Source organism: Patagioenas fasciata, chromosome 1 (genome assembly GCF_037038585.1).
Source record: "Patagioenas fasciata isolate bPatFas1 chromosome 1, bPatFas1.hap1, whole genome shotgun sequence".
NCBI classification, from domain to species: domain Eukaryota; kingdom Metazoa; phylum Chordata; class Aves; order Columbiformes; family Columbidae; genus Patagioenas; species Patagioenas fasciata.
In genome coordinates, this window is record NC_092520.1 from 99,222,810 (window position 1) to 99,250,182 (window position 27,373).

General features: G+C 41.4%; 1 protein-coding gene and 1 long non-coding RNA gene across 15 annotated transcripts in view; one reads left to right on the forward strand and one right to left on the reverse strand.

The window, feature by feature from the left end:
• Positions 1 to 19,912, reverse strand: part of LOC136114772 (uncharacterized) — a 39,681-nt gene extending 19,769 nt beyond the window's left edge. The window contains exon 1 of one of the 4 annotated variants that reach the window (XR_010653150.2): positions 19,732 to 19,912. This is a non-coding gene — a long non-coding RNA (uncharacterized lncRNA). Of the gene's footprint in view, positions 1 to 18,192; positions 18,227 to 18,437; positions 18,525 to 19,374; positions 19,449 to 19,731 lie in introns of those variants that run through there. The other 3 variants (XR_011740289.1, XR_010653148.2, XR_011740290.1) reach the window with 3 other exon arrangements.
• Positions 19,448 to 27,373, forward strand: part of CASK (calcium/calmodulin dependent serine protein kinase) — a 209,651-nt gene continuing 201,725 nt past the window's right edge. For all 11 annotated transcript variants that reach the window (XM_065860249.2, XM_065860258.2, XM_065860270.2 and 8 more), the window contains exon 1: positions 19,448 to 19,585. In XM_065860249.2, coding sequence (XP_065716321.1) covers positions 19,527 to 19,585 — 59 coding nt within the window. In that variant the 5' untranslated portion in view covers positions 19,448 to 19,526. The remainder of the gene's footprint in view (positions 19,586 to 27,373) is intronic.

The following is a 27,373-nucleotide window of genomic DNA, read 5'->3' on the forward strand; positions in this document are numbered from 1 at the left end:
ACTTGCTTCCACAAAGAAGTCCAAGCTCTCAGATTATAGTCTCTTCATATTTAAGGAGCTAGGCTGTGAACATCCAAAAACAAGGACTCTCACTAACTAACTTCCACTGAACTTCAGGTCTCTAGATTATGGGCTATAACATGTGATAGAGGATGAAGCTTTAATGCTTGAGGAGGCTCAGGATGACACTTTTATTCCTTCAGGGATGCTGTGGAAATAGTAAACTGGGCTTTTGGCAGAAGCAGAGTGCACATAGCCAGTGCAGTTTTGTACTATAGAGCAGCAAATGGCTGAGCAGAAACATGCCCATGTCTTCTCTGCCTAAAATCTCTTGCCTTCCTCACCCTGGTGGAGTGTGAGCAAACTCCACTGTCTCTGGAGCATAGAGGTGGAGCATGATCTGCTCTGGATGAAGAGCAACGGGGTCCCTGTTCAGCTGCCATGGTGCAGCTGTTAGCTACACCTGAGCGCTCCTGTCTGGGAAGCTGTAATGCTGGTACAGCAGAAGTCCCTACCTACTGGATAATATAGCAGAAGATAAGAGCCAGTAATTGCTTTACAGGGAAAAGAAAGGATATAAATGCAGACTCTGAAGAGCTACAGCAAGCTACTTAAACGCAACTCCTTAAATGACAGTTGATCTATGTTTAAAATACAAAACACTATTCCTCATTCTGAGAAAAATGTAAACTCCTCAGCACACAGTAAGGTCTCCTCAAACTTTGCTATCCATGGGTCAATGTGTGACTCCATTCTGCCAAAACCTAGCCCTTTCACAGGGGCAAGGTGACTACTTTTAATAATGTGTTTAAATAATATGGTGTGGTGTGCGGGAGAAGGTTTCTATAACACCTAGATTAGGAAACTCACGGTTATTTATACCCAGTTACACTGAGCTGGAGGCAGCCCCAGGAGAATGGGGGTTCACAGCTTGACTCAGGTCATCCCACAGGTCCCCTTAGATATGTATTCTACCAGCCCAGAACCCACAACATATGAGGCTCCTTCTGAAGGGAGTATATGTTAAAAAAGGTCTTCAAACTGAACCATGTAATTGACATCCTCTCATTATCTGTACTGCTTAACTTTGGCCTCTGCTCCAATTACATCAAAAAGTGAAAGCTGTCTCCCAGGACATTTATGTCCTTTATATGACATTGCATTGAGCCCATCAAAATTTATGATCAATCGACAAGACACAGCACATGAGACTTCTCAGTCTGTGGACGTCCACACTATTAGGGAAATAGAAAAGACATAAACTCAGCCGTACAAAAGGACCAGACCAAGACACTGGACACATTTAGGCACTTGGTTTTTTTTCTCCAGAATAGGAAGCCCGGTCATTAAACCAGATGTGAACAAAACAATTAAAGAAGGAGACAGGAGTCTCTGTGGTTCTGTGGGATAACCTGTCATTTTGCAAATGGTTTTTTAATTTTCAATGGAAATATTTCTGACCTCTGGTTTGTCTGGATAGATACAGCCACAGTCATGGTGCAACAACAGAATCACTTTGTTCTGATCCTTATTCTGATGTTTATATGACAGTTGAGGATTTCTGGTTATTAATAAATTAGCCAAAGATACATTTTCTTTCTTTTATGAAGTACTTTACTGAGGCAGATTTACCTTGGGGTAAAGACAGGCAGATGGCAGGGATATAGAGATCATGTGCTCTTTGGCGCTGATAAAGGAACCCCTCCATGCCTATACATTGTCTGTCTCCCGCTGACTAAGGCTGAGAATAACTATAAAAGCGCTCATTATAAACCAAAAGATCGGAATCTAAGAATGAACACACTGCCTAAACTAATTATTATGTTCTATTTTATATACCCTCTGTGAAAAATAAATTTCTTGATTAAACAAAATGAAGCATCTGACTAGCCAAAATATGAAAGTGACACAATCTGCTGGTTTTTTTCTATTGTTCATATGCCCATGATCTTGATTTCTCTAATTAGCACCTTTAACTTCCAGATGGGTAGACTAGATGAGACCATTTAATCTAAGATCATGTCAGCACCTGTTGACAGTCCCAGATGATTCAGATGAAGAAGACAAAATCCTCTTTGTGAAAAGATGAAATAGACTGGCTATTTCTTTATTGTAATGTTTGTTTTTAAGACCCTGAATTAGGAACATTTTTAGTATCCTTCCTCTTCAGTCCTGTGCATACTGTAGTATGTTCTAATTGGAGACATAAATATCTTATAACTTCCTCCATCAGGTTCTAGTCCTGGCCTCAGGACTATAGTCTAGTATTGCATCTATTGCTACCTATTACCCATCATGTTGCTGTTTAAATATTTTAAGTTTTACCTTTTTTTTTTTTTTTTACTATTGTATTGTCTCCTTGTTCTTGTATTACAACCAAAAATACAAGAACACGAAGCAACTTCCCTTTACTATTCGTAACATGCACTTCCACAGTTACCCATTCACATTTTACCTAGATAACCCTAATTTCAAATTCACATGGACATTTTTCCATGTTGTTCTTCCCAGTTGTCTCTAAATGCTTCTTTTCCTCTCTTCATACTTTTTATATAATAACCACAGACCTATTTATATAATAATAAGAGACCTATTTAGCATACACATCAATACATTCTTCCATGTCACTTCTAGATTTGCACTAAAGTTTTCACTCAAAAGTTTCTGTTTACTAGTTGCCATTAACTTTGAGCTCTGATATCTATATAAGCCGTTCAGGCAATTCTTCCAAAACGCAATGTCCACATTAATTTTAATCTGATGCTCGGTGACCTAGCTTAGATATCTCAGTAGTGCTTTTCAGTTTTGTTTTAATTATCGCAAACAATTCTGTCATATTGCAAATGTTGCCACCTCACTGATCATTCTTTTACAGACTGTGAATTAAATTAATCACTGAGCACTGGTACTCAGCCTCAGGCCATCCCACCACTTCTTTTGACATCTCTTTATGTGTCTCACCATGTTTCTATAACAACTTTCTCTTCCTTCATGACAATTAGCTATTTTTACAGGATCCTACAAAGAATTTTTCAGAAATAAAATATTTTGTATTAATTTATGTAGAAAATTTTGTATTTTCTTTGATGGAAAGATCTTTGTTTCAACCACATTATGTCTTTGATGGAAAATTCTTTGTTTCAACCACATTACGTCCACTTAGGTGTTTCATACCATTCATAATTGTTTAACCCATTTTGCCCAGGAATGAAGCTCATAAGGTTTGTAATCACAAGATCGTCCAGAGCACTTAAAATCTGTTCAGTTGTCTAGTACATTTGCAGTGTCTCAGTTCACAATTGCACTGTACCTCCCTGGAATAAAAGCCAGTCCAGTGACGCACACAGAAGTTTGGAGTCAGCACTGGATTCTTGCTCCAGCTCTACCAGTTACTGGCAGTGTAATCTCAAATAAGTTTTCTAACCCTTCCGCATCTCCCTCCTTTCTCCAACACAGATGGCGCTTAACAACATCACAGGAATGGTCTCTGTGTTTGTCTCAGTGCCAGCTTCTGGTGGATTGTTAGATGTTTCCATCAGAGCATCAGACGTTGGGTTACAAGAACACAGAGCAAGCAGAGTGACCTGCTCCTCTGTACATCTCTGAATATCCCACCAGCTTTCCAAGGATTTTCTTTTGGTTGGAATAAAGAACACTTTGCCAGCACCAAGCAGAGGCTGGCTCTGCAGGGCTGGGCAGTGGGGCTTCAAACCATCCACCTGTGCAAGCAGACACATCTGGAAAAGCTCCACATTAATTTTTTATGAAGCTTGATTATTAATGTTTTGTAAAATGCTTGGAGATCCTTGGTAGGAAAATTTTACCACCTGCCTTCTGTATGAGCCTTCTATAAATATTTCGAAGCAGGGCACAGTTGCCAAACATTTTGGTTTGAGTTTAACCATTCTAATGCTGGGCTGGAGGGAATTTTCACAACAATCCAAACCTTCTTGCTGAACAAATGTTTTTTACTGTTCATTTTTCTGGTTTCTCTCTTAATAATCCCCATTGTTTCCTGCCCTAACCTGTCCTTTAAAACATCATTGTAATCGTGGATATAAACATCTTTTGTCAAATGTGTATGTTCCTTCTCAAAGACAGAACTATACAGCCTTAGTATTAATGCACCAGTATGCTGCAGATATTAGTTTCGAGGTCTTAACATACATAATGTAATTAGAGAATCTGAATATTTTGTGCTAGTATTGTCATTTTAACACTGTATTGGTTTTCAACTTCATGAACTATTGCATAGGTCCCTAACTGCAGGAAGTCTGAGATAAATTATACCACTTGAATTTTGAATTTATTTACTCAGTCAGTAGCTTGTAGCAAACTTCATTGTAGTAATTGTACTAGGTAAATTATGGTTGTAATTTTTTGGCAGCTTCATTTAAAATATCAGTAGCTGACATCAAAATTAGTGAAGCAATTTAGTCCCATTCAAAATTTGGCAAGACCTATATGCAAATCGGAGAGAGCACTTTAGAAACTTAGAACTATTACTATTTGAATATGTATGTATTCAAATTTGTATTTAAATAAATACATCATGGAGATACCAGCCAATGCCAGTTTGTCCTCCTACAGTGTAGGATGGCTTTGATCTCCGTGTTCCACATTTTCTTTCCTTATTTCGGCAGAACGCTTGACTTGCTCTCTGTCAAAGCACCATTTAAATGGCTGACCTCAGAGCAAAGTTATCTTCTTTTTTACACTTAAATACACGCATGATCTTACATATGAGAGATCCCAAGTTTAAGGAACAGATTATAGATGTGAACTTTCAGTATGCTGCAGGATTGAATGCCAGAGGTTTAAGATTGTGTGGGAACAAGGCTTTTTCTATGCTATTTGTCCTTCTCCAAATGTTTTCTGAAACATTTTGCCTATATGTTGAAGAATGACAAAGGTGTTTAAAGTTGACCTTGAGTCAAACAAAGAGAAAAAAAAAAAGATTTCATTTTTAGTCAAGAATGAAGTTTAATCAATTCTTTTCACACGATTAAGAGAGTCTCATGAGCAATCTTCTGCTATATTTAGGGCTACTGTGTCATCTGTGTGACATGAAAAATCAAAGCATAAAGAGGAAAAGGTAAAATGAAAAATCAGGCAAATACATACTGTAGTATCTAAGAAATAGAGCAAATTATATTACCAGCCTCCTCTTATTTGAAGTGAGAGGTTAAACTTAAAAGAAAACAAAAAGCGGAAGTTCTTTAATCTTAACTTTTGATTTCAAATGTAATTCTAGTAAAACAAGGGTATGCTGAATAACAGCATACAGGTCTGCTGAGGGTAACAGGACTGCTGAGACTTGTGATATTTTTATATTGAGATGGAATTCCTTGAATGTTGATTTTTTTTTTTTAATTACAAATAAATTGCCAGCATTTTTTGCCTGTTCACAGAAGATTATTTCTGTAAATATTTTCAGCATTGGGGACCATGTTTCAGAGCTGAGTAATAGTTATGAGTGCCATCCATAGACTTCAAAGCACAAGACCCGAGAAGATTTTCTGCACCACAGCTGCTGTTAGCTGACAGTATCAGCTGTAAGGCTGGCCAGTGCAGGGAATCACAGCTTTCCGAAGCTCTGGAAAAAGCCAGGAACTGGTACAGAGAGCCAGGTTAGTCCACGGTGGTCAGTGAGATATCAGACAGGGAATGAATCAGATTTCACTTGTCTTGGCTCTGCGTGCTCACAGACCAAAAATAACACAAACTAAGTGTCTAACTTCACTGAAGACTGCAACAGACAGCACTGATATCTGAGTCAAATTTAAGTTAGTGAGCTTTCAGCAGAGCAAATCAACCCATGTAGAGCTTCATGCTGCCATATACAACTCGCTTATCATATGAGCATGCTCTCAGAAATTTAGTCATAGCTGCTTTAGTTTATAAGATTTAAACTAAAGCATGTAATCTTGCAACCGGGACCTGCTGGATGCTTAGGGACCAATAGACATCCATTCTGGTCGTAGCAGTCATGGTAGAAGCTCATGCATTCAGTCAAAATGAGCTGGGTAGCTTCAGCAATTTAAATAATAAGTCTTCATTAATCCAGCTCATTTTCTGGAATGGTTCAGGAAATGATCACACGAGGGAGGTTGATGTTACCATTAGTATACCTAGCCTGACAGACATGAAAGGGTTTAAAGACTCCTTGGAGAGACAAATGTTGTAAGCAAATTTGTGCCAAATGGAGCTGCCAGAACCTCTAGTGGCAAAGCTTTGGAGAAACTGAAGAAGTTAGAGAGGCCTGTAAAAGTAGTCACAAACCAAAGTTTTCTGCCATTCACCTCAAGAAGTGCAGTGGCATGAGTCCTCTTTGAGCTGTATGGCAGCGGCATGTGTGTTGCAAGGGTCAACAAAATGCCAGCACCTCAAAAGGAGCGGGAAGCAATGGTTGACAGCCCCGCATCCAGAGAGGTTCATGGTCTCATCCCCCAGAGTTCAGTTTTAGGACCTGAGAAACAGTACTTTAAAGAGGGATGTTCAGCTACAGATAAGGGATTTGGAAGTTAAATGTAAACCTAGGAAAGTTTTGGCAGCTGGAAGCATGCTCTCCTATTTAACAACAGGGCTGTGGTTCATAGGCCAAAGTCAGATTTTACATAAATCAGGCAGATAAAATCAACTGTAAAAACAGAATATGGACTTTGATTGTCAAAACTGCTCTTACCAACAAGTTTCTTACAAAATTTAATTAAAACTATTTACATACTGTGCCCAGCACATTATAGTTTACAGTGTCTTTACTGATAATCTTCATCACTCTAGAGCTGAGGGAAGCTCTTAGCACCAGATGGATGTTTGAAGACACTGGAGAGGTTATTTTTAAGATGCTACTGAAAAATTATGAAGTGGACAGAGTAAATTCATATAGGGGCTGAAAAATCTAAGAGAAGGACTAGACATTCCTCCTGATCCTAAATGAACCATGCCATTAAGGAAGTGGTAAGACTTGTCACATGGCACAGCAACTACTTGTTTCCAATGCAAAGGAGAAACAAGCTTGCATTTGCTGGCTGGAAAAGGAAAATACACAGTCAGCAGTTCCTTAGTCCTAGATATGTGTTTAGAGTTTTCTCATTTTCTTGAGATAGTGTTGCTAGAAAACATAACAACTTAGAAAGATGACATCCCAAATTCGATTCGATATGCTAGGCCTGGTAAACCTGATACAGCGATGTCTGACATTTATGAGGTTTGTGTTTAACCAATCTGCTCTGAAATATAAGTTTAGTCACATAACTGTAACCTCCATTACCTCTAGCCTCTGAGGGCTAGCAGGAAATACGTTAAAGAATATACAGGAATTGATGTCAATTCTGATCTGTGTTTGGCACTGTTAAATAATGGAGTGGTATCAACATAACATGACTTGTTACTTGCTGACATTTTGTTCCACAGAAAACTGGAAACAGGAGTGTTTGCTCTTGAGTGTCTATTAAGAACTCCTGTCCAAGTCACAGCAACTGGCAGATATAGGGGAAAAAACCTAGGGTTGGGAGAAGGTAAAAGGAAAACATAACCTGGGCAGCTGGGAGCTGCCACTGTTTTGTATAAAACAACTGTGAGAATATCCATAATGAAAAGCAATGATTGCAAACAGCAATAATGTCACAAGAAATATCCCGTGGTCAGAGACAAACTCGACACACCAGGTGGACATATGCAGAGGAAGAAGTGACACTTTCTTCAAAGGAGGAGTACTGACACAGCCATTTTACCTGAGAAATCTTGACAGCCAACAGCTGCAGCACGTTGAGATGAAGTAGTTTCAGGACACAGCACAACTGGAACTAACAGACTTGCTGCCATCTGACAGCGAGAGTATTGATACTCTGGGAGAGATTTCCAATTCCATGAATCAGTGCAGAGTACCTCAGAGACTAATTGAACGTGCGCTTGTTCATTAAGTTAGATTAAGTTAGTATCTGAACTTCCTTATTATGTTAATGTTTCATTTCAGGATGCAGAGGGAAGTTGCTGAGAACCACGTCTTTAAAAGGTTCTGGCTTGAACCAGTTGTTAAACACAAGCTTGCCAAGTGCAATGCTCTTGTTAAGAACTCACACTCCATGTAAGGCAGATCCCATTCAAACTCCTGGTCACAGGACAACCCAGACATACGGAGGAATGTGGAAGGTGAAAGCCAGACCAGGAAAAATGAATACATTTCCCATCGCTTTTTAAAAATCTAGTTATATTCTCCTTTTCTTTTAGGGTACTCTTTACCATATTAACAGAATAGTTTAAAGCATCCCCTCTGAAACATCAAAGGCAAAATACCTCTGTTTTTAGAAGGGATACCTAGGAACTTTCCTGAAGGTACTCTCTGCCTCCCCAGCATATACAGAGTAAGCACATAAACCTCCTGTTCTAGGCCCAGCTAACTATGCAACCCCAGTGCCAGAAGTGCTGAACACCCATAAACAACCTGGGTCAACCAAGCACTTGCGACAGGATTCACTTCACCAAACTTCACACATAGACAATATGGATGTCTTCCTAATAATACTAAACTCTTTTTTTTTTCAGTCAATGGAGAGAAATTGACACTTGACAATTCCTCTTACACTGTTTTACACATCCATGCAGGAATGATATGAGTTATGCCCCAGAAATGCCTATTTCTCTTGATTAGCTGTAGAGGAAGCGCAGACAACTAGCTCATATGTAGACCTCTGGTGTCTAAAGTGACATGAGATGTTTCGTATTAGAAAACCACAAGTTGAGAAAACAGAATTAATGATCACTTGCCAAAATCTTGGTTTATCTGGCCCACTGGGGACTGTCTGTAGCTATACAGCAAAGGCAATAACAATGTGTTTCGCTATGTGTATTCCATTCCTGGTGTGCATGTCCTTCATATTCTTGAGATGACATGGTTCTGGACAGGTGCAACTACTGTGTGCCACATCTGCTCTGTGATTATCTTCATACTTCCAACCAAAAGCACCAAAGGAGGGACAACACAGCCACCACACAGCCACAGTCAGGCCTAGAACTATGACTCACAGCTTTCCCACTCATGGTTTGAACTACCCATTGTTCTGAGAATCACTCAGATTTAGTAAGTATTTAGCAGTTAATTATTAGATATCAATGCTAAGTTAGAAGTTTTTCAGATAGTATCTCCTTTCTTCTGAAACAAGAAAACACTAGATCCTGTTTCATTCTTATTTGAAAGAATCAGTTATGATGACTGAACTCCAGCCTCCTGTCTAAGACTTGTCCTTTATCCAAAACTGTAATGACTGAGCACAGGCATGCCCAAAGCCTGTGGGTGTGAAGCGCATAATGGACACTATGGTACTTGTAAATCTTTTTCTCAAAGAAAACAGCAAGGGAGTCTGACAAATTTGAATGGCACATAGTGGCAGCATGCTGAGGACACCAGTGTGTTTTCCTGCTCTGGGCTGGCCTCAGAGATGCTTCTTTGTTCCTGTTACTACACAGAGGTTTGGGTGGACTGCCAGCAACAGGGATGGCTTTAAGTAGCCTAGAAGCTCAGTGCTGTAAGTGAGTAGTTCAGAATCTGGGTGACAGACAACACAACTATCTGTTCCATAGGCTGGGGAAGACAAGTTATGTTAAAGTAGATCCTCTTTTCTTCATCATCAGAGTTCTAATTTTCATACATTCCTTCTAAAGAAGTTAATACATTCATCCAGAGCCCATCTCCAGAACGACCAAAGAAGAAATTATTTAGAATTCATCAAAAAGTGTTAGCTTTGGCTCTTTCCACAGAAAACATAATTACTCCTACAGCTCTGTCCTTCTTAATTTACAGTAAAAATACAATCTTCAGAGTTTAGTTCTGCTAGATGTTGCTGTGTTACTTGTGCTAAAGGTATCACCAGCATCAGACAGACAGAGCTTCTGATTAGGAATCATCATTCACAAAATACATATTAAGAAAGAATAGCTATTCATTGCAACTGCAGTTCTTTAAAAAGTGTTTATATATTTTTATGATCCTTGTTTTTCCTCTGCTCCTATGATAACGTATGGATGTTACCCTAGTGACAGAGCAGTGAGATGTGTTTAATGTTGCTGTACACATGGAGCTGTGAGAAAACTGGGGGCAAACTCTCATTTCCAGATTAGCACTGATGGCTAAAACAACCTGAAGCTGAGCATATTGGCCTCATGTACAAAAAGTGAGCAAAGCATTACCAGGGACCACATTTCACGATAAGGTAAATAACAATTTGTTCACCTGTGTGTCAATCTCCTGTCCTAAAATCAGGGGAAAATCACCTTCCTTGACGTGCTGGCCACAATCCTTTTGATGCAGCCCAGGATATCGTTGACTTTCTGGGCTGCAAGTCCACATTGTCAGCTCACATTGAGCTTCTCCTCAACCAACATCCCCAAGTCCCTCTTCTTGGGGCTGCTCAATCCATTCTCTTCCCAGCCTGCATTTGTGCTTCAGATTGCCACAACCTCTGTGGAGGACCTTGCATTCAGCCTCGTTGAACCTCATGAGGTTCACATGGGCTCACCTCTCAAGCCTGTCAAGGTCCCTTTGGATGGGATCCCTCCCTCCAGCGTGTTGACTGCACCACACAGCTTGGTGTCATCAGCAAACTTGCTGAGGGTGCACTCGGTCCCACTGTCCATGTCACTGACAAAGATATTAGACAGTTCCAGGCCCATACCAACCCCTGAGGAACATCACTCATCACTGGTCTCTGCTCGGACACTGAGCCATTGACCACAACGCTTTGAGCGCCACCATGCAGCCAATTCCTTATCCATGGGTGGTCCATCTGTTAGATTCATGTCTCTCCAATTTAGTGACAACAATGTTAATGTGGGACAATGTCAAATGCTTTGCACAAGTCAAGGTAGATGATATCAGTGGCTCTTCCCTTATCCACCAACACTGTAATCCCACCATAGAAGACCACCAAATTTGTCAGGCACGATTTGCCCTTAGTGAAGCCATATTGGCTGTCAATAATAACCTCCTTATTTTCCATGTGACTCAGCATAGTTTCCAGGAGGATCTGCTCCATGATCTTGTCAGGCACAGAGAGAAAACTGGCCTGTAGGTCCCTGGGTCTTCCTTTTTTCCCTTTTTAAAAAATGTTTCTCCCTTTCCAGTCTGTGGGAACTTCACTGGACTACCACAACTTGTCAAATACAATGGTTAGAGCCTTAGCAACTTCATTCATCAGTTCCCTCAGGACCTGCACATGCATCTTATCAGGTCTCATAGTCCTGTGTACCTTCAGGTTCCTTAGATGGTCTCAAACCTGACCTAGTCTCACATATAGTACGCAAATGACTTTTCCCGGAGAAAAAACGTTTTGCATTTGTGGAAGTATTTTTTTCCTTCTAAATGAAAAGGCCCCAACCCACTCATAAAAATCTCTGCTGAGAGAGATTCAGATCATATACAGTGCACAGGTGATCATCAGGGAAGTAGGGTTCAAATGTCTCCAAAATATGAGTGCCCTTAAGCCTGGGAAGGCAGAGATCAAAGAGATGCTATGTAATGGGTTTAGAGAAAGCCATTAGAGAGCACAGTTCGGTTTTCTGTCTCTGCGGTCTCCAAACTTGACTTTCACAACATCTTTTTAGCTGCAGCCAGAGTGTGTCAGGCTCCCAGCACAATGCTGCGTGCAGTGGACATTGCCTGGGACAGGAATGCCCATGGCCGGTCCCCTTGGGTGGCTGCCAGAGTGTTGCAGCCAACATAAGCCAGAGGAAAAATGGATATTTTTCTACCAGTTTCTCCCTGTGTCAGACCTGAATAGAATTTCATGGGACATGGAAAAGCATACATCTTTTCCCGCTGGGACCTTTTGTCTGCTAAATTTCAAAGATCTGTCGCAAACAATCTATGTATTATATTAGGCAAAAGATTTATAAGCTTTCTCAATCCAAATCAGGAAGTCAATACTAAACCCTTCAATTGCATTCTTGAAGGATAAAAGTGTCTTGAAGTTTGGGAATGAATAATCATGCAGTGTCAGCATAACACCTCAGAAAGGGAAAGGATAAGAAAGGGAAAAGTAAGTAAGCGCGAAGTAATTAAATGGCCAAGCAGAGTCCGTTTTGCTCTCTTCTGTGGAGCTATACCCCATCTGGGAAAAAAAAAAAAAAAATTGGCTGAGAGAACGAAGAGGAAAAGGAAAACAGCTGGATGACAAGGAGGAATACAGAACACTTGGCAAATAATTTTTTACAGAATTAGTATTCTTTTCTGAAGTTATAAAATGTGGTAGGCTTGGCTTACCTTGAGGCTATAGAATAAGTGATAAAGCCATAGCTGTGTCTTAGGAGTCTTCAACTGCGAGCCTTGTCAGTTTTTGGATTGTACTACTGAACATTAACAGAAATAGTCATCTGGGAAATGCAGTAAGAAAAAATAGGTATCTCAAATCCCATAAATAGGGTTTGGAAAATAAATTTGTGGCAAAATGAGGAAAAAGTAAAGGACAAATTTGGGAATGAAAAATGAACCACAGGATGAAACTAGGAGGTTGAGAATATAGTAAATGCTCTGACGGGTCCACCTAGCTCTACTTACCCAATGGGATAGATTGAGATCAATAATGTGGCCTTCCAGGGTAAGAATATTCTTTGCATTCCAGGTATGCTAACTCTTGTGATTTCCCCAAATGTGGAGACATTGACTACGTAATTTGTAGTGAAAGACTGTATTTACAGCTTTAAAAATGAAAACAGAACAGTGGCAGTAGGAGAAAGTTTAGAAAGTGCCTGAAAGCCTAGCCACAATCTGCAGTCAGTCACCCTTCCACTTCCCCAGCATCTACATTTGTTGTATTAGTGATGCTCCATGGGACACCCCTGCTTATTCCTTCCAGTATTTGTTTATAATCATGTGTCATCCCTAAAATGGTCTAGTTCCTTTTTAAACCTGCTATTGGTGCCCACAGTCTCCTGTAGAAGCAAGTTCTCGAAGTTCACTGTCCAGTGCGTGTGTATATTAAAAAAAAAAAAGTACTTTAATTTACCTGTCTTAAACTACCTTCCTACCTGTTTTACTGCGTGTCCCTTCATTTTAGTGTTGCAGAATTTGGTAAACAACAGTTCTGCCTTCACCTTATCTACCACCGTCATGATTTTGTAAACTTCAACCATATTCTACCCCAGGTATCTCCTCTGCACACTGACAAGTCCCAGCCTTTTGCCATCTCCTGGCAATGCAGATGGCTCATCCCTGGTTTATTTTCATTGCTCTTCTCTCTCTAATTCCTTTGCAAACTCCCTTGTGTCCGTCTGGAGATGGGGAGGCCTGAAATGTCCCACCCCTCCAGCTGTGGGTGTACCAGAGCTTTATATGGAGACAAAATGACACCTTCTGTCCTTGTTTTCATGTCTGTCCTGATATGCTCAATATTTTGTTGGTTTTTGTGATGGCCACTGCACCCTGTGGTAATGGATTCAGAGAACTGTCAGAGTGAGTATGAGGGTTCTTTCCAGAGTTGCAACTGCCAGTTGCAAGCTCAGCACCACACAGGGTCAGAGTAGATGAGAATTTCTTTGCCATTTATCTACACCTAAGTTCCTCCGAGCACTTATTTACTCTGCTTTGTGGGGCCCTTTTGGTGTTTCTATTATATCTATTGGGGTGGCATCCATCTACTCCAAAGAGCTTCTACAAAAGATAGGAGGGTGAGAAATGCAAGAGAGAAGAAAGACATGAAAGGAATACATAAATGTGTGTGTGTGTGGGAGTTGTTTGTTTGTTTTTTGTTTCAGTGCTAGTACACAGCATTTTTATATTGTCCTTATTATGTGGTTTTTAATTATTTTTCTATATATAAGTACATGACTGTAGCATGTAGTTATAAATTTCTCTTTAGAATAAGGATTAAAAGATAAGATAACCAGAATTTTGCATTGTTTTGATTACCTAGTTTTATCCTCTGTACATCTTGTAAGATCTTTTAAATTTTAAAAAAGATTCAATAAAAGGATCACGGGGAGTTTTCCTGCACAATTCATATTATTTAATCCACACCATCAATGAGGAAAATCTGTAACTGGAAAGAAGAAATAAGCATCTCCAGTAATCCAACCAAGATTGTTCACAGGTAGAGAGTACACAGACAAAGGAAAAACAGAATGGCAAGAAATATCTAAAAAAGAAACTCAAGCAGGTGTTAGTGTCATTTTTAAGTCTTCCTCTCCCTTTTGACATTGCCAGCTGTCCCTATATGGGACTGTTACTTGTTTGGAAACTGATTTTGAAGGGTGACCATAAGCTTCTTTGGCAGTAATAGATACGCTCAACTTTGATTTAGTTTACTACCTATCTTCAGTAGTGTTACTGTAATTCATGCTTAAGTATGACTGGGGTCTAATTACAAACAAGGAACATGACTTTCTCCCTTACCATTCCTTGACCAAGACCTGGCTGATTACTTGATCTGGCACTGTCTCCCGGCTGGGTGGTTGGGTGAGTGTGAATTGAGTGTCTGGTGAAGGGAATGTGGTCACCATACCTGAAGGGCTGTGAAGAAGAATCTCTCATTCAAAAGAGGCAGCTCTTGGCTGGTTGCCTGAGGAAATCATGTTTATGCTTTGCTGTGTTCACCTACAGGTACATGCCTGTATCTTTCCCAAGAACTTTTGAACCTGGGGGTCAATTTCAACAGAATTAGACCGGGGCAAGGTACGGATCCCAGAGATAAGCTCCAACTGCCCTTTGAAGATAGGGGGCTGCGGAAAAGAGAGAGACCTGATAGTGCCTTCCATAAGGAAGGGTGGCAGTTAAAAGTCCACTTCTCATTGAACAATGGAGACTTGGCACCATGGAGTAACTTAAAAACAAAAACAAAACAAAACAAACAAACAAAAAACAAAACAAAACAAAACACCTCCACTAAGGAAAAAATGCAATTGGAGATTCATCTTCCTAGACAAACATCATTCACCTGTTAAGACATGCATTTGTGTGAAACACGGACTCTGCAATTACGGTGTGACACAACTTGTGTACTGTGCTATACCTGAACTCTGCAGCTGCAGGCTGCTCTGCCACACCACAGAGTTCCAAGCTGATTTAATCACATACTTCTGTAAGAAGTTATCCGGACTTATTCAGGGTTGGCTGACAGCTTTTGGGGGTTTCTTTTGACTGACATTTTTTACAAGGATTGAAAATGTCTGTGGCTGTTGTAATCAAAACATTGTCTCTTTTCACTGCAACTAAAATACACTTCTATTGCCCAAAATATGAACTATTTTCAGTTCATAGAATTTGCACTCCTAAGCAATATGACATAGTTTGTCAGAAATCTGGTAGCACTCCAATATTCTCTCTTATGAAGTACGAACAGTTCATACTAATCTCCAGTGCCAGTATTATCGTCAAACTTTGTAAGAGGGAGTGAATTAATAGCTTGGTTACAGACAAGAGTACCTGGGGCCCTATTATACCTGACATCTGAGGCACAGAATTTGGTGCTTTCCACATCTTTTGGATTACAAAACACTGTCAAACCCTTAAAATTTCTTGTTTATCATCACATACCTTTTACATCACATTTTTAAATGAAAACACTATAAAGGTTCTTTGTATATAACTGATATGTTGTTCCATCAACAACCTTTCAACAACTTTCCTGCCCTGTGGCTCACCAACAGTGTGCAGAGAGTGTGTGCACACCCTGAGAAGACCACAGCCAAATAAAACTTCAAACCTACATAAATTGTAAGAAATGTGTTTTCTTGTGCCCAAGTCCACAATCAGTTATTTCTTAGGGCTTTAAAATAAACTTTTGAATTAAAACAACAATATTGGTTTGCCTAAAAATACACCACATGAACCTGGCAGTTCAGAATCTGACAGACAGCTCCAACACATGCAGTGGTTTGGGGAGGGCTTCTACAGATTGCAAAGCATTTGCTTACTAGGAAGAGTCAGTGAATTTTTCTTCCTGTTTCCCAATGAAGAAATCCCACTCCCAGCCCTGAAACAACTGATGCCCTGAACTGTTTTCAGACCAACCATTATCTTTACAAATAAATCACTCTAGGTCTCAAGTGTAAAGTTTCTTCTGCTTGTATTCCAAACATTACTGTTACATACATTTTAATGAGATGTTAGATGTGTATATTTCATAATTTAACCTTAAGCTTTTAAATTAAACCCAGAATCTATAAGATTTGTATTGGATACCTGGGTAAAAATCAGTAATGCCTGCCTGGGAAAGGGAATGTCTACTTTCAAACTGAAATTCACAATCACAAACATATCTGTGTATGCATCGCTTCTGTGAGTTGGGTATTGGCTGCTGACAAACTTGGCAAACTAACACTTTCATTTTCTTGAGCCCATTCAATCTGAAACTAAGATTAGTTACAGCATAGTTCTCATTTGTTCTAGTAATTGCTGATGTAGTGGTATCCTTGCTGTTTTTGCTAGTTCAGTGTGCAACTTCTCATGATACAGATCTGCACACAAATGCTAGTTCAAACAGATTCTTCTCATACAACTATAATGGTAGGTAGCACCTGTTTTCGCTCTCCCCGTGCATGGAATGTGGACTACTTGCATGTCTGTAGGCTTTGACAGATTTACCTTGCTTCCTGCCAGCCTATGCAATGAATGCTACAGCTGCCCTAACGTGTCGTCTTTGCTCCAGAACGGAAAGAAAAAAAAGCGGCTGCTACTGTGTTTACTGGAAGGTAGTAGGGCACTTCAAGTAGGTTAGATGCTGGGGAGTGAACCACCTCTCTTAGGGAAGGCCCATCTTGTTCAGCATCTTCCAAGAAATCACCTTCACACACAATAACTTTTAACTCTCCAACCTGTGCTCTGAGACCCCATCCATTAGCAGGAAACAATGTTTATGTGCTGTGCCATGCTAAAATGGAGCCAACTGCATTCCAAAGTTCTTCAAGAGTTTGTCCTATTACAGCATTTTGGCTCAAAACCCCCCACGTATCATGCTTGGTATTCCTTGTTTTCAGTTTAGACTGTCACACCCAGGTGATGTGGCCTCTTGTGACTCTCAGCACTTGGCATCCAGAAGGCAGCGAGACCTCTATGAAGTGACACACTGGAGTGGCCAAAGCATTTGCCTCAGCTGGAGAAGGGATCTGTTATGAGCATTTTTCTTCCTCACGCGTTTTGTTACCAGTTTTTCCTGTTAGCTTCTAATGGCAGCATTGGATATAGTCAGAGGACAATTCTGCTCAACATAAGTGAATGCTCACTCATATTGTAAAATTTACTACTGGGAGGCCTGTGTGACAAAAGGAAAAAATAGCTGTCCACACGTTTAGCTGTGTGAAATTTAGGGATCATTCTAAATATTTTGACTTTTTGTTTGCATTCCAAACAGTAGATGATGTTTAACTGTTTTTAAAGGTTTGTATGGCACAGAGCACAGCTTCACAGTAATGTCTCAACTTATATAGTACCATTGTGGAGGAGATAGATGTAATTATTTTAATGGCTTTTCAGGATTTTTTCTTTTTAATTTTTCTAGAGACAGGAACAGGGTGTTCTTGCTGAAGAGTCATCAGCTCTGCATTTTAAAGCCAACCTTTAAACCATTTCATCAGATAATTCTGCTTTGACAGGTTCTTTCTGTGTATGGGGAACAAGCGTGTAATTTACCTTTGTTAATGAGTTTTAAGAAGTTGCATGTGTGCTAAAATACTTTGGCAAAAATAAATGTTTTGTAAACTGCAACCGTTCCTGACTTAATTTCTTCAAAAGAACTTTGCTTTCTTTTACAAGCCATCTAATTCAAAACTTGGAAAAGCACACACTTGCAACTTGCATATGCAGTTTTCTGTGCAACATGTTAAAGATCATGGAACACAATATATCAGGAAAGTACTTAAGTGTTTTAAAATTCACCAGATGTCTCAGACATTGTTTTAAAGTAGCTATTAAGAGAAACGACAGCCCTCAGTTACTTGCCCAACTGGAAGAGTGTACCCAAGAGCACTACCAAAAGGTTCTTTTAATTCACTGCTTTTAGGGCTAATAAGATTACTCTTTTCCTAATAACAGTGAGGTTTCAAATTGTGCACCAGAAAATACTTACAACCTCTTGGGGAAAAAAAAAAAAAAAAAAAAAAAAAAAGGCACTTCACCCAACCCTGGACAAAGCTCTACAAGCCGTTTTGTTCTGAGGTTCTTTATTACTGCAGCCCAGATCGTGAAAACGAGACGCCACTCACCAGAGACCACGCGTGTGTGCAGCTGAAACGCCCCACTCTTTACCTAAGCAGCGGCCTTCGCGTCCCAGCGACAGAGCGGCCAGCCCCCCTCTTCTCTCCCCCGCACCTGCCGCACGCCCCCCAGCTCCAAGGCCGCGCTCCCCCGCACCCCATGGCCTCAGCATGCGAGGCCGCCGGTCCTTATACCGTCGGCCTCGGGCGAGCCGCTGGCGCTCAGCAGGGCGGGGAACGAGGCAAGTCGGTACCTGAGCGTCGCTCGGCTCGGCTCGGCCCGGCCCGGCCGCGCCCTCACGCACCGCTGCCGCCGGCGCCGGCACCCACAACCGCCCCGTCGACCCCCTCCCCGCGCCATGACGTCATTCCAGCCCGCGCCTGCGTACACCGGCGCCATCGCCCCCCCGTCTCCCTCCCGACCCCCCAAACGGATGGTGGGCGTGGCCCCGTGCGCGCTTCTGGCGGGGCTATGGGGGGAGGGGTGGAGAGAAAGCGAGCGGAACCGAACGCAGCCTCCCGCGTGCGTGCGTGCGTGCGTGCGTGCGTGCCGCGCCTGCTCGGCCTGCCGGCGCGCGCGCACCCCGACACCCGCCCCCGCGTGCCGTGACGGCTTTGCGTGACGGCGGCTGGGAGCGCGCGCCCGCCCTCCAGTAAAGCGAGCGCCTATCGCGGCCGCCGTTGCTGCTGCTGCTTCTCCTCCTCGCGCCTGGGAGCGTAATCAACGGCCGCGCCTGCAGCTCCCCGCCCCTCCCCCTCCCACTATTATCCTCCCTCCCGGCGCGCGCATCCCCCCCCCGTCCTCCCTCCCCCCCCCAAGTCCTCCCGGCCGGGAGCGCGCGGCCGCCCTCTCGGCGAAGGAGCGAGTCGGCGCTGCCGCCTGCTGCCGGCCCCTCTCCCCGCCGCGCCGAGCCCCTCCATGGACCTCGCACCGCCCCGCTAGCCGGAGCTGCCCGCCCGCTGCTGCTGGGGAGTAGCCGGCTGAGGGGGAGGGAGGGGGCGGGAGGGGGGTGGGGGGCGGAGGAAGGTGGGGTCGCAGAGTGTGTGACACGCGCGGGGAGCGGCGGCTGCGGCCCGCGGGAGGAGGAGCGGGGAGTCCCGGCGCGGCCGCGGGGGCCCCCGGGCGGGCGGCGGCGGCGCCCCAGGAAGGTGGCGGCGGCGGCGGGAGCTGCCGTAGCGGCTGGGATTTACCGTGGTGGTGGCGGTTGGCGCTGACCGGCAGGGGAGCGCGCCGCGCGGCGAGGACCGTGCCCGCGGCCCCCCCCGCTCCCCCTTCCTCCCTCCCTCCCGCCCCCCTTCCCTGGGGCCGCCGCCTCTCGGGCTGATCCCCCCCCGCCCGGACCATGGCCGACGACGACGTGCTGTTCGAAGACGTGTACGAGCTCTGCGAGGTGATCGGCAAGTGAGTCCCGCGGGGAGCGGGAGGCGGGCAGGACAGGGCGGGCGTGTGCGCCACCGGGCAGAGCGGGGGAGGGGGGCGGCTGTGCCCCCGTGCCCGGCCCCTCCCGCCGGGCGCGGGGGGAGAGGGATGCTCTGCTCGGCACCCACCTGAGTCGCTGCCGCCAGCGGGTCCGTGTGAGCGGTGCGGGTCCGGGTCTCCCCCTTGCTTGGTGGCGGTGACACGGCGAGTGCCTCCGCCGCGCTGCCCACCTCCCTCATTACAAGGGAGGCGGACGGGGGAGCAGTGACCCCATGGTTCCTCAGCCACCATGATTAACAACCTAACCATCACTCAGGCTGGCTGCAGCAAGCGGCAACCACTTCCCACCCCTTTTCTTCTCCTCCCCCCTATATCCCATTCCTGGCACACCCATCAAGGATTGCCTGTTGGGGAAGGGAAAGGGAAGATATCTCTCTGTAGATCCACCTATTCACTGGGTGTCTGCATATTTGTGCACCAGGTGTTGGGTTTTCCTCTTCTTTGCTGCATAATAACCAGCTTGTTAGTGGCAGTACTAGTGATACTCGGGTAGTGCTCGGTTTTCGTCCAGATCTTTCACTCCACTGTCATTCGTGTGGAAATAGAGATGTGTAAGGCAGTGGGAGCGTTTGGCCTTTGAGTCTTATTATGCAACTGCTGTTAAACCGATGGTCGAGGCTTGTATCAAACCTAGGAGGTGAGATAGTTGCTAGCGTTCCCCAGTTGCCTGTTTCAAGTTACCACCGTTGTAGTGTGGTTGAAAATGACAGTTCAAGTCTCAGTCTTTGTAATCACACCAAGAAAATGCATAGAATCCCCCAAATCAGATGGTGATAAAGAATTAAAGCTGAACTCCCTTCCCCCTGCTCATATTTTTGTGACTGTCCGGTTTGAAAATAATTTTTTAATTTATTTGTCATCTTTCACGTATCTTCTGTAGTTGTGTCAGTATTGCAAAATGGGCATGAAAGATGTAGCAATATTGTGACTTTCGAATTTTCTATCTGTTTCTGATTCCAAAGCTGAGATTGCTTTAGAAACCTTTGTAGTGACACTGCTCAATGTGTTTTTAGTTTTTTCTTCCTGACAATGAATTTTCGAAGGAAAATGGTTCACTGTGTTTCGATTGTAAACAAATATTTTTTTCTGCATGTGTTGTCTTGCCTGCTCTCCACCATAATGCTTTTCAGTATATATCAAGTGCTCTCTACTTTCAAAGCTAGACCTAAAAATATTTTAGAAATAATCCTTCCTCGAGATCATACTAAAATGCTAGCTTTGGACTTGACAGGTGACTTTGTTGTCAGCAGAAGTTTCAGCACTCAGTTCTGTCATTTCTCAAGGTATTACTACCTCTCTCTTAACAGAAACAACTTTTGAAAATATTGAGCTTTAAGGGCCTTATTGACTGTCCTAAATGGTAAGCAGTGGCTTTAGCTTAGTGCTGGTTGTTGGTGAGGAGCTTCTGTAGCTGAGAAACAAAATTCTGTTATTAAACATGCTTTGAAGACAATTTTTGGTACACTTCTTTCACGAGTGGTTTTATGCTAACCACTGCAGTTCACACACTATTTTATTCATACCTGATTACCGTTAGAAAGAAGGTGCTGTGATTTTGCATGATTGCACGCCCTTTTAGAGAATGGATGTTTCACAGAGGTCCAGACTGTTTGCACATCTCAAATGACATTTTGCTTTCTGATTGGAGAATTTTGAAGAGAGAGCTCAAAAACTGTGGATTAGGTTTTAGCAACAGAAGTTCCATGTGAGATTTAGGTAGTATAGATGGTGTTGTGATGTAACACATCTCTAACAGATAAATATTGAATCACAGTAGCATAATGATACCAAGAGCACTGTAGCAAAAACAGGGTGGATCACTGAAAATACCAGCAGTGATGGTGTGAAGGGTTGATAACTCATTGTGATTGTTCAGGCTTTTCCGCACAGATGTCACATCAGTCCTCTGAAAAAAAAAAAAAAATTAAAATAAATACACAATTTAATGCAGAGGTGTATTAGTATTCCTGTTTTTTTGCAATACTACACAGGTGACTTCCAGGGAAGCAGGGCTGCAGCATCTTTATTTAGCTTACAGATTTTGGGTACCACCTTACCTGTCTTTAAGCAACTGGAGGAAAGCTGATGTAAATTTGCTTTGACTTGCGATGTATGCATCTTGCTAAACATCTTTCAGTGAAACATTCACTAAATGTCTGCATGTCTGTATGATTTATTATTGATTGATCCAGCAATTTGGTTCTTGCAAATAGCACATCTGGCCCTAATTTGCATTTCAGACACATGAAATATTAAAATGTGTAATTTATCTTTCCTAAATAGGTAGTTACCACTGTCATTTGAGGTAGTAAAAGGTATTTTCACAAAAGGTATGGGAAAGAGATCTTTGCCTGTAAAATGTCTGAATAGTTAGTCTAAGAGAAGTCCCAAAGTTCTCATACAATTTACTAGAGAAATAAGGCAATAGTTTCTTATCTGTGAGTGTGTGGTCCAATGTGTTGAGGCAGACTCTGATCTTTAGGATAAACTTTCAATGCTTTTAAATAAAATAAACGGATAACACTTACTTTGTGTAAATGCAGTGATAATAGCTTTTGGTGTGCTGGCGTGTGGAATAACTACAGTGCAATAGTATATGAATGAATTGATTGGAATGACAGTGATAAATGGTTTATTATGTGGCATTTAATGTGTTTAAGTTCTGCAAGCATGCATTTTTCATTTTGAATAGGTGCGGGAGAAAAGAAAGGCCAGGAGGCATAGAGAGATGTTTCCTTCAGGGAAAAAATTAAGGGAAATCTTCATTTGCACGTATTTCCAGTATGTCTTTCCATTACTGAAAGCTACACAGAGATAAAAATTGGAATAATAACCCCAATTTCTTGTTAAACTTTTAAAAGTGTCATTTATGAGACTAAGAGTAGTCATGCAGTTTTACCTTACGAGACTTGTTATGTTTTCGGTTACTGTCTTGTCTTCAGACTTGGCTGACACAAACACACTTAAAACAAGAACTAAATTGGAGATTTCTTTGTTACCCTTCAGATATGTGTTAACGTATCTCAGGATAACTGACAGTGATAAAAATCACAGGTGTGCCTTTTTTTTTTTCCAAACTTGCTTCTAGGTAACTTTGAAAATATTCTCGCTGTATATTGGTTGAGAAGTATACAAGCTAAATATTTAAGCAATTTGATTGACAGTTCATGGATAATAGTCCTAAGTGTACTTCTTTATTTTTTAAATTAAAATTTTCATTCAGAATGCATTGAGTAGCTTAGAAAACTTGGTAGGTGTATAGCTGAAGCCTCTTGGGCATTCATCTGAGGTGAATACTTTTCTGAGTTTATCATGGGAGCTTCATATACTCAGTAGTTTTCTTTATGCCGGAGAGAATGCCTATTTGTATTGAATGTAGAAGACCAAAGCATGGCTTTTATGATAGGGTCCTTGTTCTGCAAGGACTTTAGTTTATATCATGTGGTTTTGAGTTTCTGTACCTCTTAGGATTCATGTTGGTTTTTGTTAGCATTAGAGGAGTATCCTAAAGATTGTCTTACCTTTCTAACAATAGGATTGTAGATTGCTTAAAAATTTCTCCAAATTTTTAAGTTGTGAATACTATGTGATAAAGTTGATAGAAATTTGTGTTAAAAAGGGCATTGATCTCAATTGAAATAATTAGTCTTCATGTCAATAGTAACTTAAATTTTTGTAATTTTCTCTTCCATTTGTGGACCATATATATGTACAGTCATTGTGCATAGTAGCAGTGCAGTTGTTGATACTTTTAGTACCAAAGTGTAATGTGATGATTGGTGCCACTACTATTGTTGCTTTCACAGAATCACAGAATGTTAGGGATTGGAATGGACCTCAAAGATCATCTAGTCCAATCCCCCTGCCGGAGTAGGAACACCTAGATGAGGCTATGCAGGAAGGTGTCCAGGTGGGTTTTGAATGTCTCCAGAGTAGGAGACTCCACAACCCCCCTGGGCAGCCTGTTCCAGTGTTCTGTTACCCTTACTGAGAAGAAGTTTCTTCTCAAATTTAAATGGAACCTCTTGTGTTCCAGTTTGAACCCATTACCCCTTGTCCTACCATTGGATGTCACTGAGAAGAGCCTGGCTCCATCCTCCTGACACTCACCTTTTATGTATTTGTAAACATTGATAAGGTCACCCCTCAGTCTCCTCCAGGCTAAAGAACCCCAACTCCCTCAGCCTTTCCTCATAAGGGAGATGCTCCGTTCCTTTAATCGTCCTTGTTGCCCTGCGCTGGACTCTCTCCAGCAGTTCCCTGTCCTTGAACTGAAGGGCCCAGAACTGGACACAATGACACAATATTCCAGATGCGGTCTCACCAGGGCAGAGCAGATGGCGGGGAGAACCTCTCTTGACCTACTCACCACTCCTGCAATATGACTGGGTTCAGTGTAGTCATTTTCTGCACTGCACACTCATGATTTTAGTTTGTTTTTATCTCTCCTTCCCCTGCGATGGCATGATGATTCTCTCTACTTGGGCTCTTCCATCTAGTTAAGAAGAGTTAAAGTGCTTAGAACCTGCAAGTGTTACTCTCTCTGCAGCCTCCCAGTGCTGCTGGAACATTGCAGGAGATGTGAGGGTAGGATGCAAGGTCTTGGGGTGGAAAGTCAGATGGGATTTCTTTTTTTGCATCAGAGTGTGAAGGCTTGTAATCCCACTCAAGTCAGACAAGAGGGTGGTGTTGCAGTTTCATCCTAAGCGATTACCTTAAGATGAAGAAGCTTTAGGTTTATGCCCCAGGCTGGGGGTGTTTAGGAAAGGGAGGAGAAAGCTCATGGATTCCTTGTCCAATAAATACTTTAATAATTTTAAATATAGTGATAACAAAACTATCCAAAAGTATGGTTTCAGTGTTTTCCATTGTTGCCTCCATTTTCTCAGCACAGGAATAAGAATACCATTTACTCTCAAATGTACTTTTTCTCTAGTATACTATGGACATTTTGCACCTCCAGTAAAACCAATTCAAATAACTGTTTGGTATAATTTTGACAAACAAAATGAAAATGTGGAACAACTGTATTATGTGCTCACTGTTTGGGAAGGGGAGAGAGGAAAGGCAACTTCGCTGGGGTTTGGAAAGTGATTTGTCTAGTTTAGCTTTTGAGTTTATTAGTACTGTGTGAAGTACGATTGTACTAATAAAACATTCTCATCTGTTTTCTGTGTTACAGGGTTTCAGAATAACAGATCATAATGAATATTTGATTTAAGCATGAAGTCATAATGTGCATTGCTTCAGGAAAATAATAGTATATTATTTGAAGTGTAGAGTTGCTAGAATATCTCCTTAGCTAAGTTATTCTGCTATGGATTTTAACTGTAATAGTGACCTGTTTCTGTTAAGAGGTTCTGTCTACTTAAGAGGTTCAACTGTAGCTGAACACAGTAGAATTAATATACCTAGTTGCAGAGTACAACATTTTAATCGGTATTGCTTTCCATTTGTGTGGCTTTTTCTAGTGTTGTTTTGATAAGCAGCTGCATTCTTAGAGTTCACATCCCTATGATGTGAACAAGACAACTGTAATGATGGAAAAGTAGAGACTTACTTAAGAGGCAAGTTTGAAGGAACTTGACCTAGGAAAATGCAAACTAAGAAAGATAGTGCAAGGGTTTTGCAAATATGTTTTTGTGCTTAAACATCCAAGAGAAGGAAGCCCTCAAAGGTAAGAGCAGATGAACAAATGTGTGCAGACTAGTCCTGAGTAATTTGAGGCTGAAAACTGGAAGATTTTGGACCTATTTACTGCTGAGATTCTGGAGCAGCTGTCTGTGAGAAGTTGCTGGACAAATACCTTGTCTTGAAGATTTGCTAAGTTAAGAGTTTGATCTTTTTAATAAAATAGTGTGAAACTTTGCCTTCAAGAAGAGGGACTAGGCTTTAGGACCAAACTGATCCCTGATAATCATGTAAATTCAAACACAATGCGTGAGATAAAATGCTTCAGGATAAAGAAATATTAGGGAAAGAAAAGGCCCATATTTTGTGTCAACAGCTACTCACCTACTTAGCTCCCTGTGTCTGATGCGGTGGCCTTTTTATAATCTGTTATACAGATGTCATGATAATGGAAGATAATTTAGCAGTATTAACCCTGGTATGATGTTTCCAAAGATCACTTTTAAAAACCTGTAGTCAACTTAAATGTGCCATCTGAAGAATGGTGACTTCAGAATTAAAAGTGGTTGTTGTTAGAAGTGGGTATTTTATGCCAAATTACGGAGGTAATAAAAATAACTCTTTATGAATTCTCCTTTTTCCAGGCAAGAGTATTTTTTTAATACACAGCATGAAAATGTTTGTACAGGATATATTACATGCATGGCCAAAATTATAATTCCTAGTAATTTAAAAAGTTAGACTGGTGTCTTAAGATAGTATACTAATCAGCTAATATGCCCACAAAATGAATCCCAAGAAACCCTTTTTATTTGCATATATCACACAAGCATGTAAGAGGTTACCTAGGTAAGGCATCCAAAGTGTGGGGAGAGAGTGTCAAGTTTGTAACTTCTTTTAATAAACTTCTACTGTATTCAGAGTGAGTTACAATGTTTCTTGGGAGATGTCTATTGGTAAAACGAATGCCTCCCTTGTCAGAAACAGAAGTGCACAGCAAGCTTTGGTGTTTCAGCTGTGATAATGTTACTAGTGTTTGAGCTTCATTTTTACCAATATCTTTTTCTTAGATGGAAACAGCTAAATAAAGTTTGGAATAATTTTCAGAGCTTGACCATAAAACATCTTCGCAGTATAATGAGGATTTAATTTTTCTCTTCAGTTTGTATGAGAAGCAAAGGTGTCTTTTCAGAGAAACAACCAGAAAACTGTTAGAAGATAAATTTAGAACTAAAAGGGTTAATGTATTCTCAAACTTCCGCTCAAATGGCAGAAGTAACCCTCCTTTGGTTAAAAAGTGCCTTGCTCTTTTACTTTCGTACCTTTTTCGTAGAATAGGGTAAGAAGAGGTAGCCTTCTTACCTACATACTTTCTGTCTTTTATTGCAATATTCAAAGTACAGTGGGGCTGTACTTTCCTTCCAGGCTTAGAATTTGTCAGGATTCTTGTATTGTCAATATTTTGTCGATTTCTATATTGACTTAGCTTTTTCAGAAACCAATAGTTAAAACATGTCTTTACCATGTGAAGACATTTGTATGTGATACCTAGTTCTTACACACTTAAAAAGTTCATTGTGTGCCCCTCAAGTTCTGTATATTTTCCTTTCACCAGAGGTTTTATAAATAGCATTTGATTAAATAGATTTTCACTTGGCTCCTTGACTTGTTTCTTCGCCTTCCCAATGGCATATGTAACTGCCTGGGAGTACTCTGATTTCTTTTTTTACTAACATCCGCATTTTCTTTTCTGGATAGTGTGGACATAAGCAGTTACTGTTAGCATTTAATATTGCATACATTTCCTAGGATATGTAAATTAAGAAAGCTGTAATGAACTTGTCTCTGAACAAAATTTTTAGAAGTAAAAGCTGGGGTATAAGTTCTATATGGGCATTTAAACTGGTACAAAATGTGGCCTGTTTCAGTTCAGTTGTTTAGAAAGCGTTTTCAGGTAGGTTGAAAAAGGAGTTCTAAGTGTCAGTTATGCTGTAGCAGAGATTGAGAAAACCTTACAATTTTAAAGTTTGCCTTTTATAGGGAACACAAGATTCTTAGATAACTCCTGACTTCATTTAA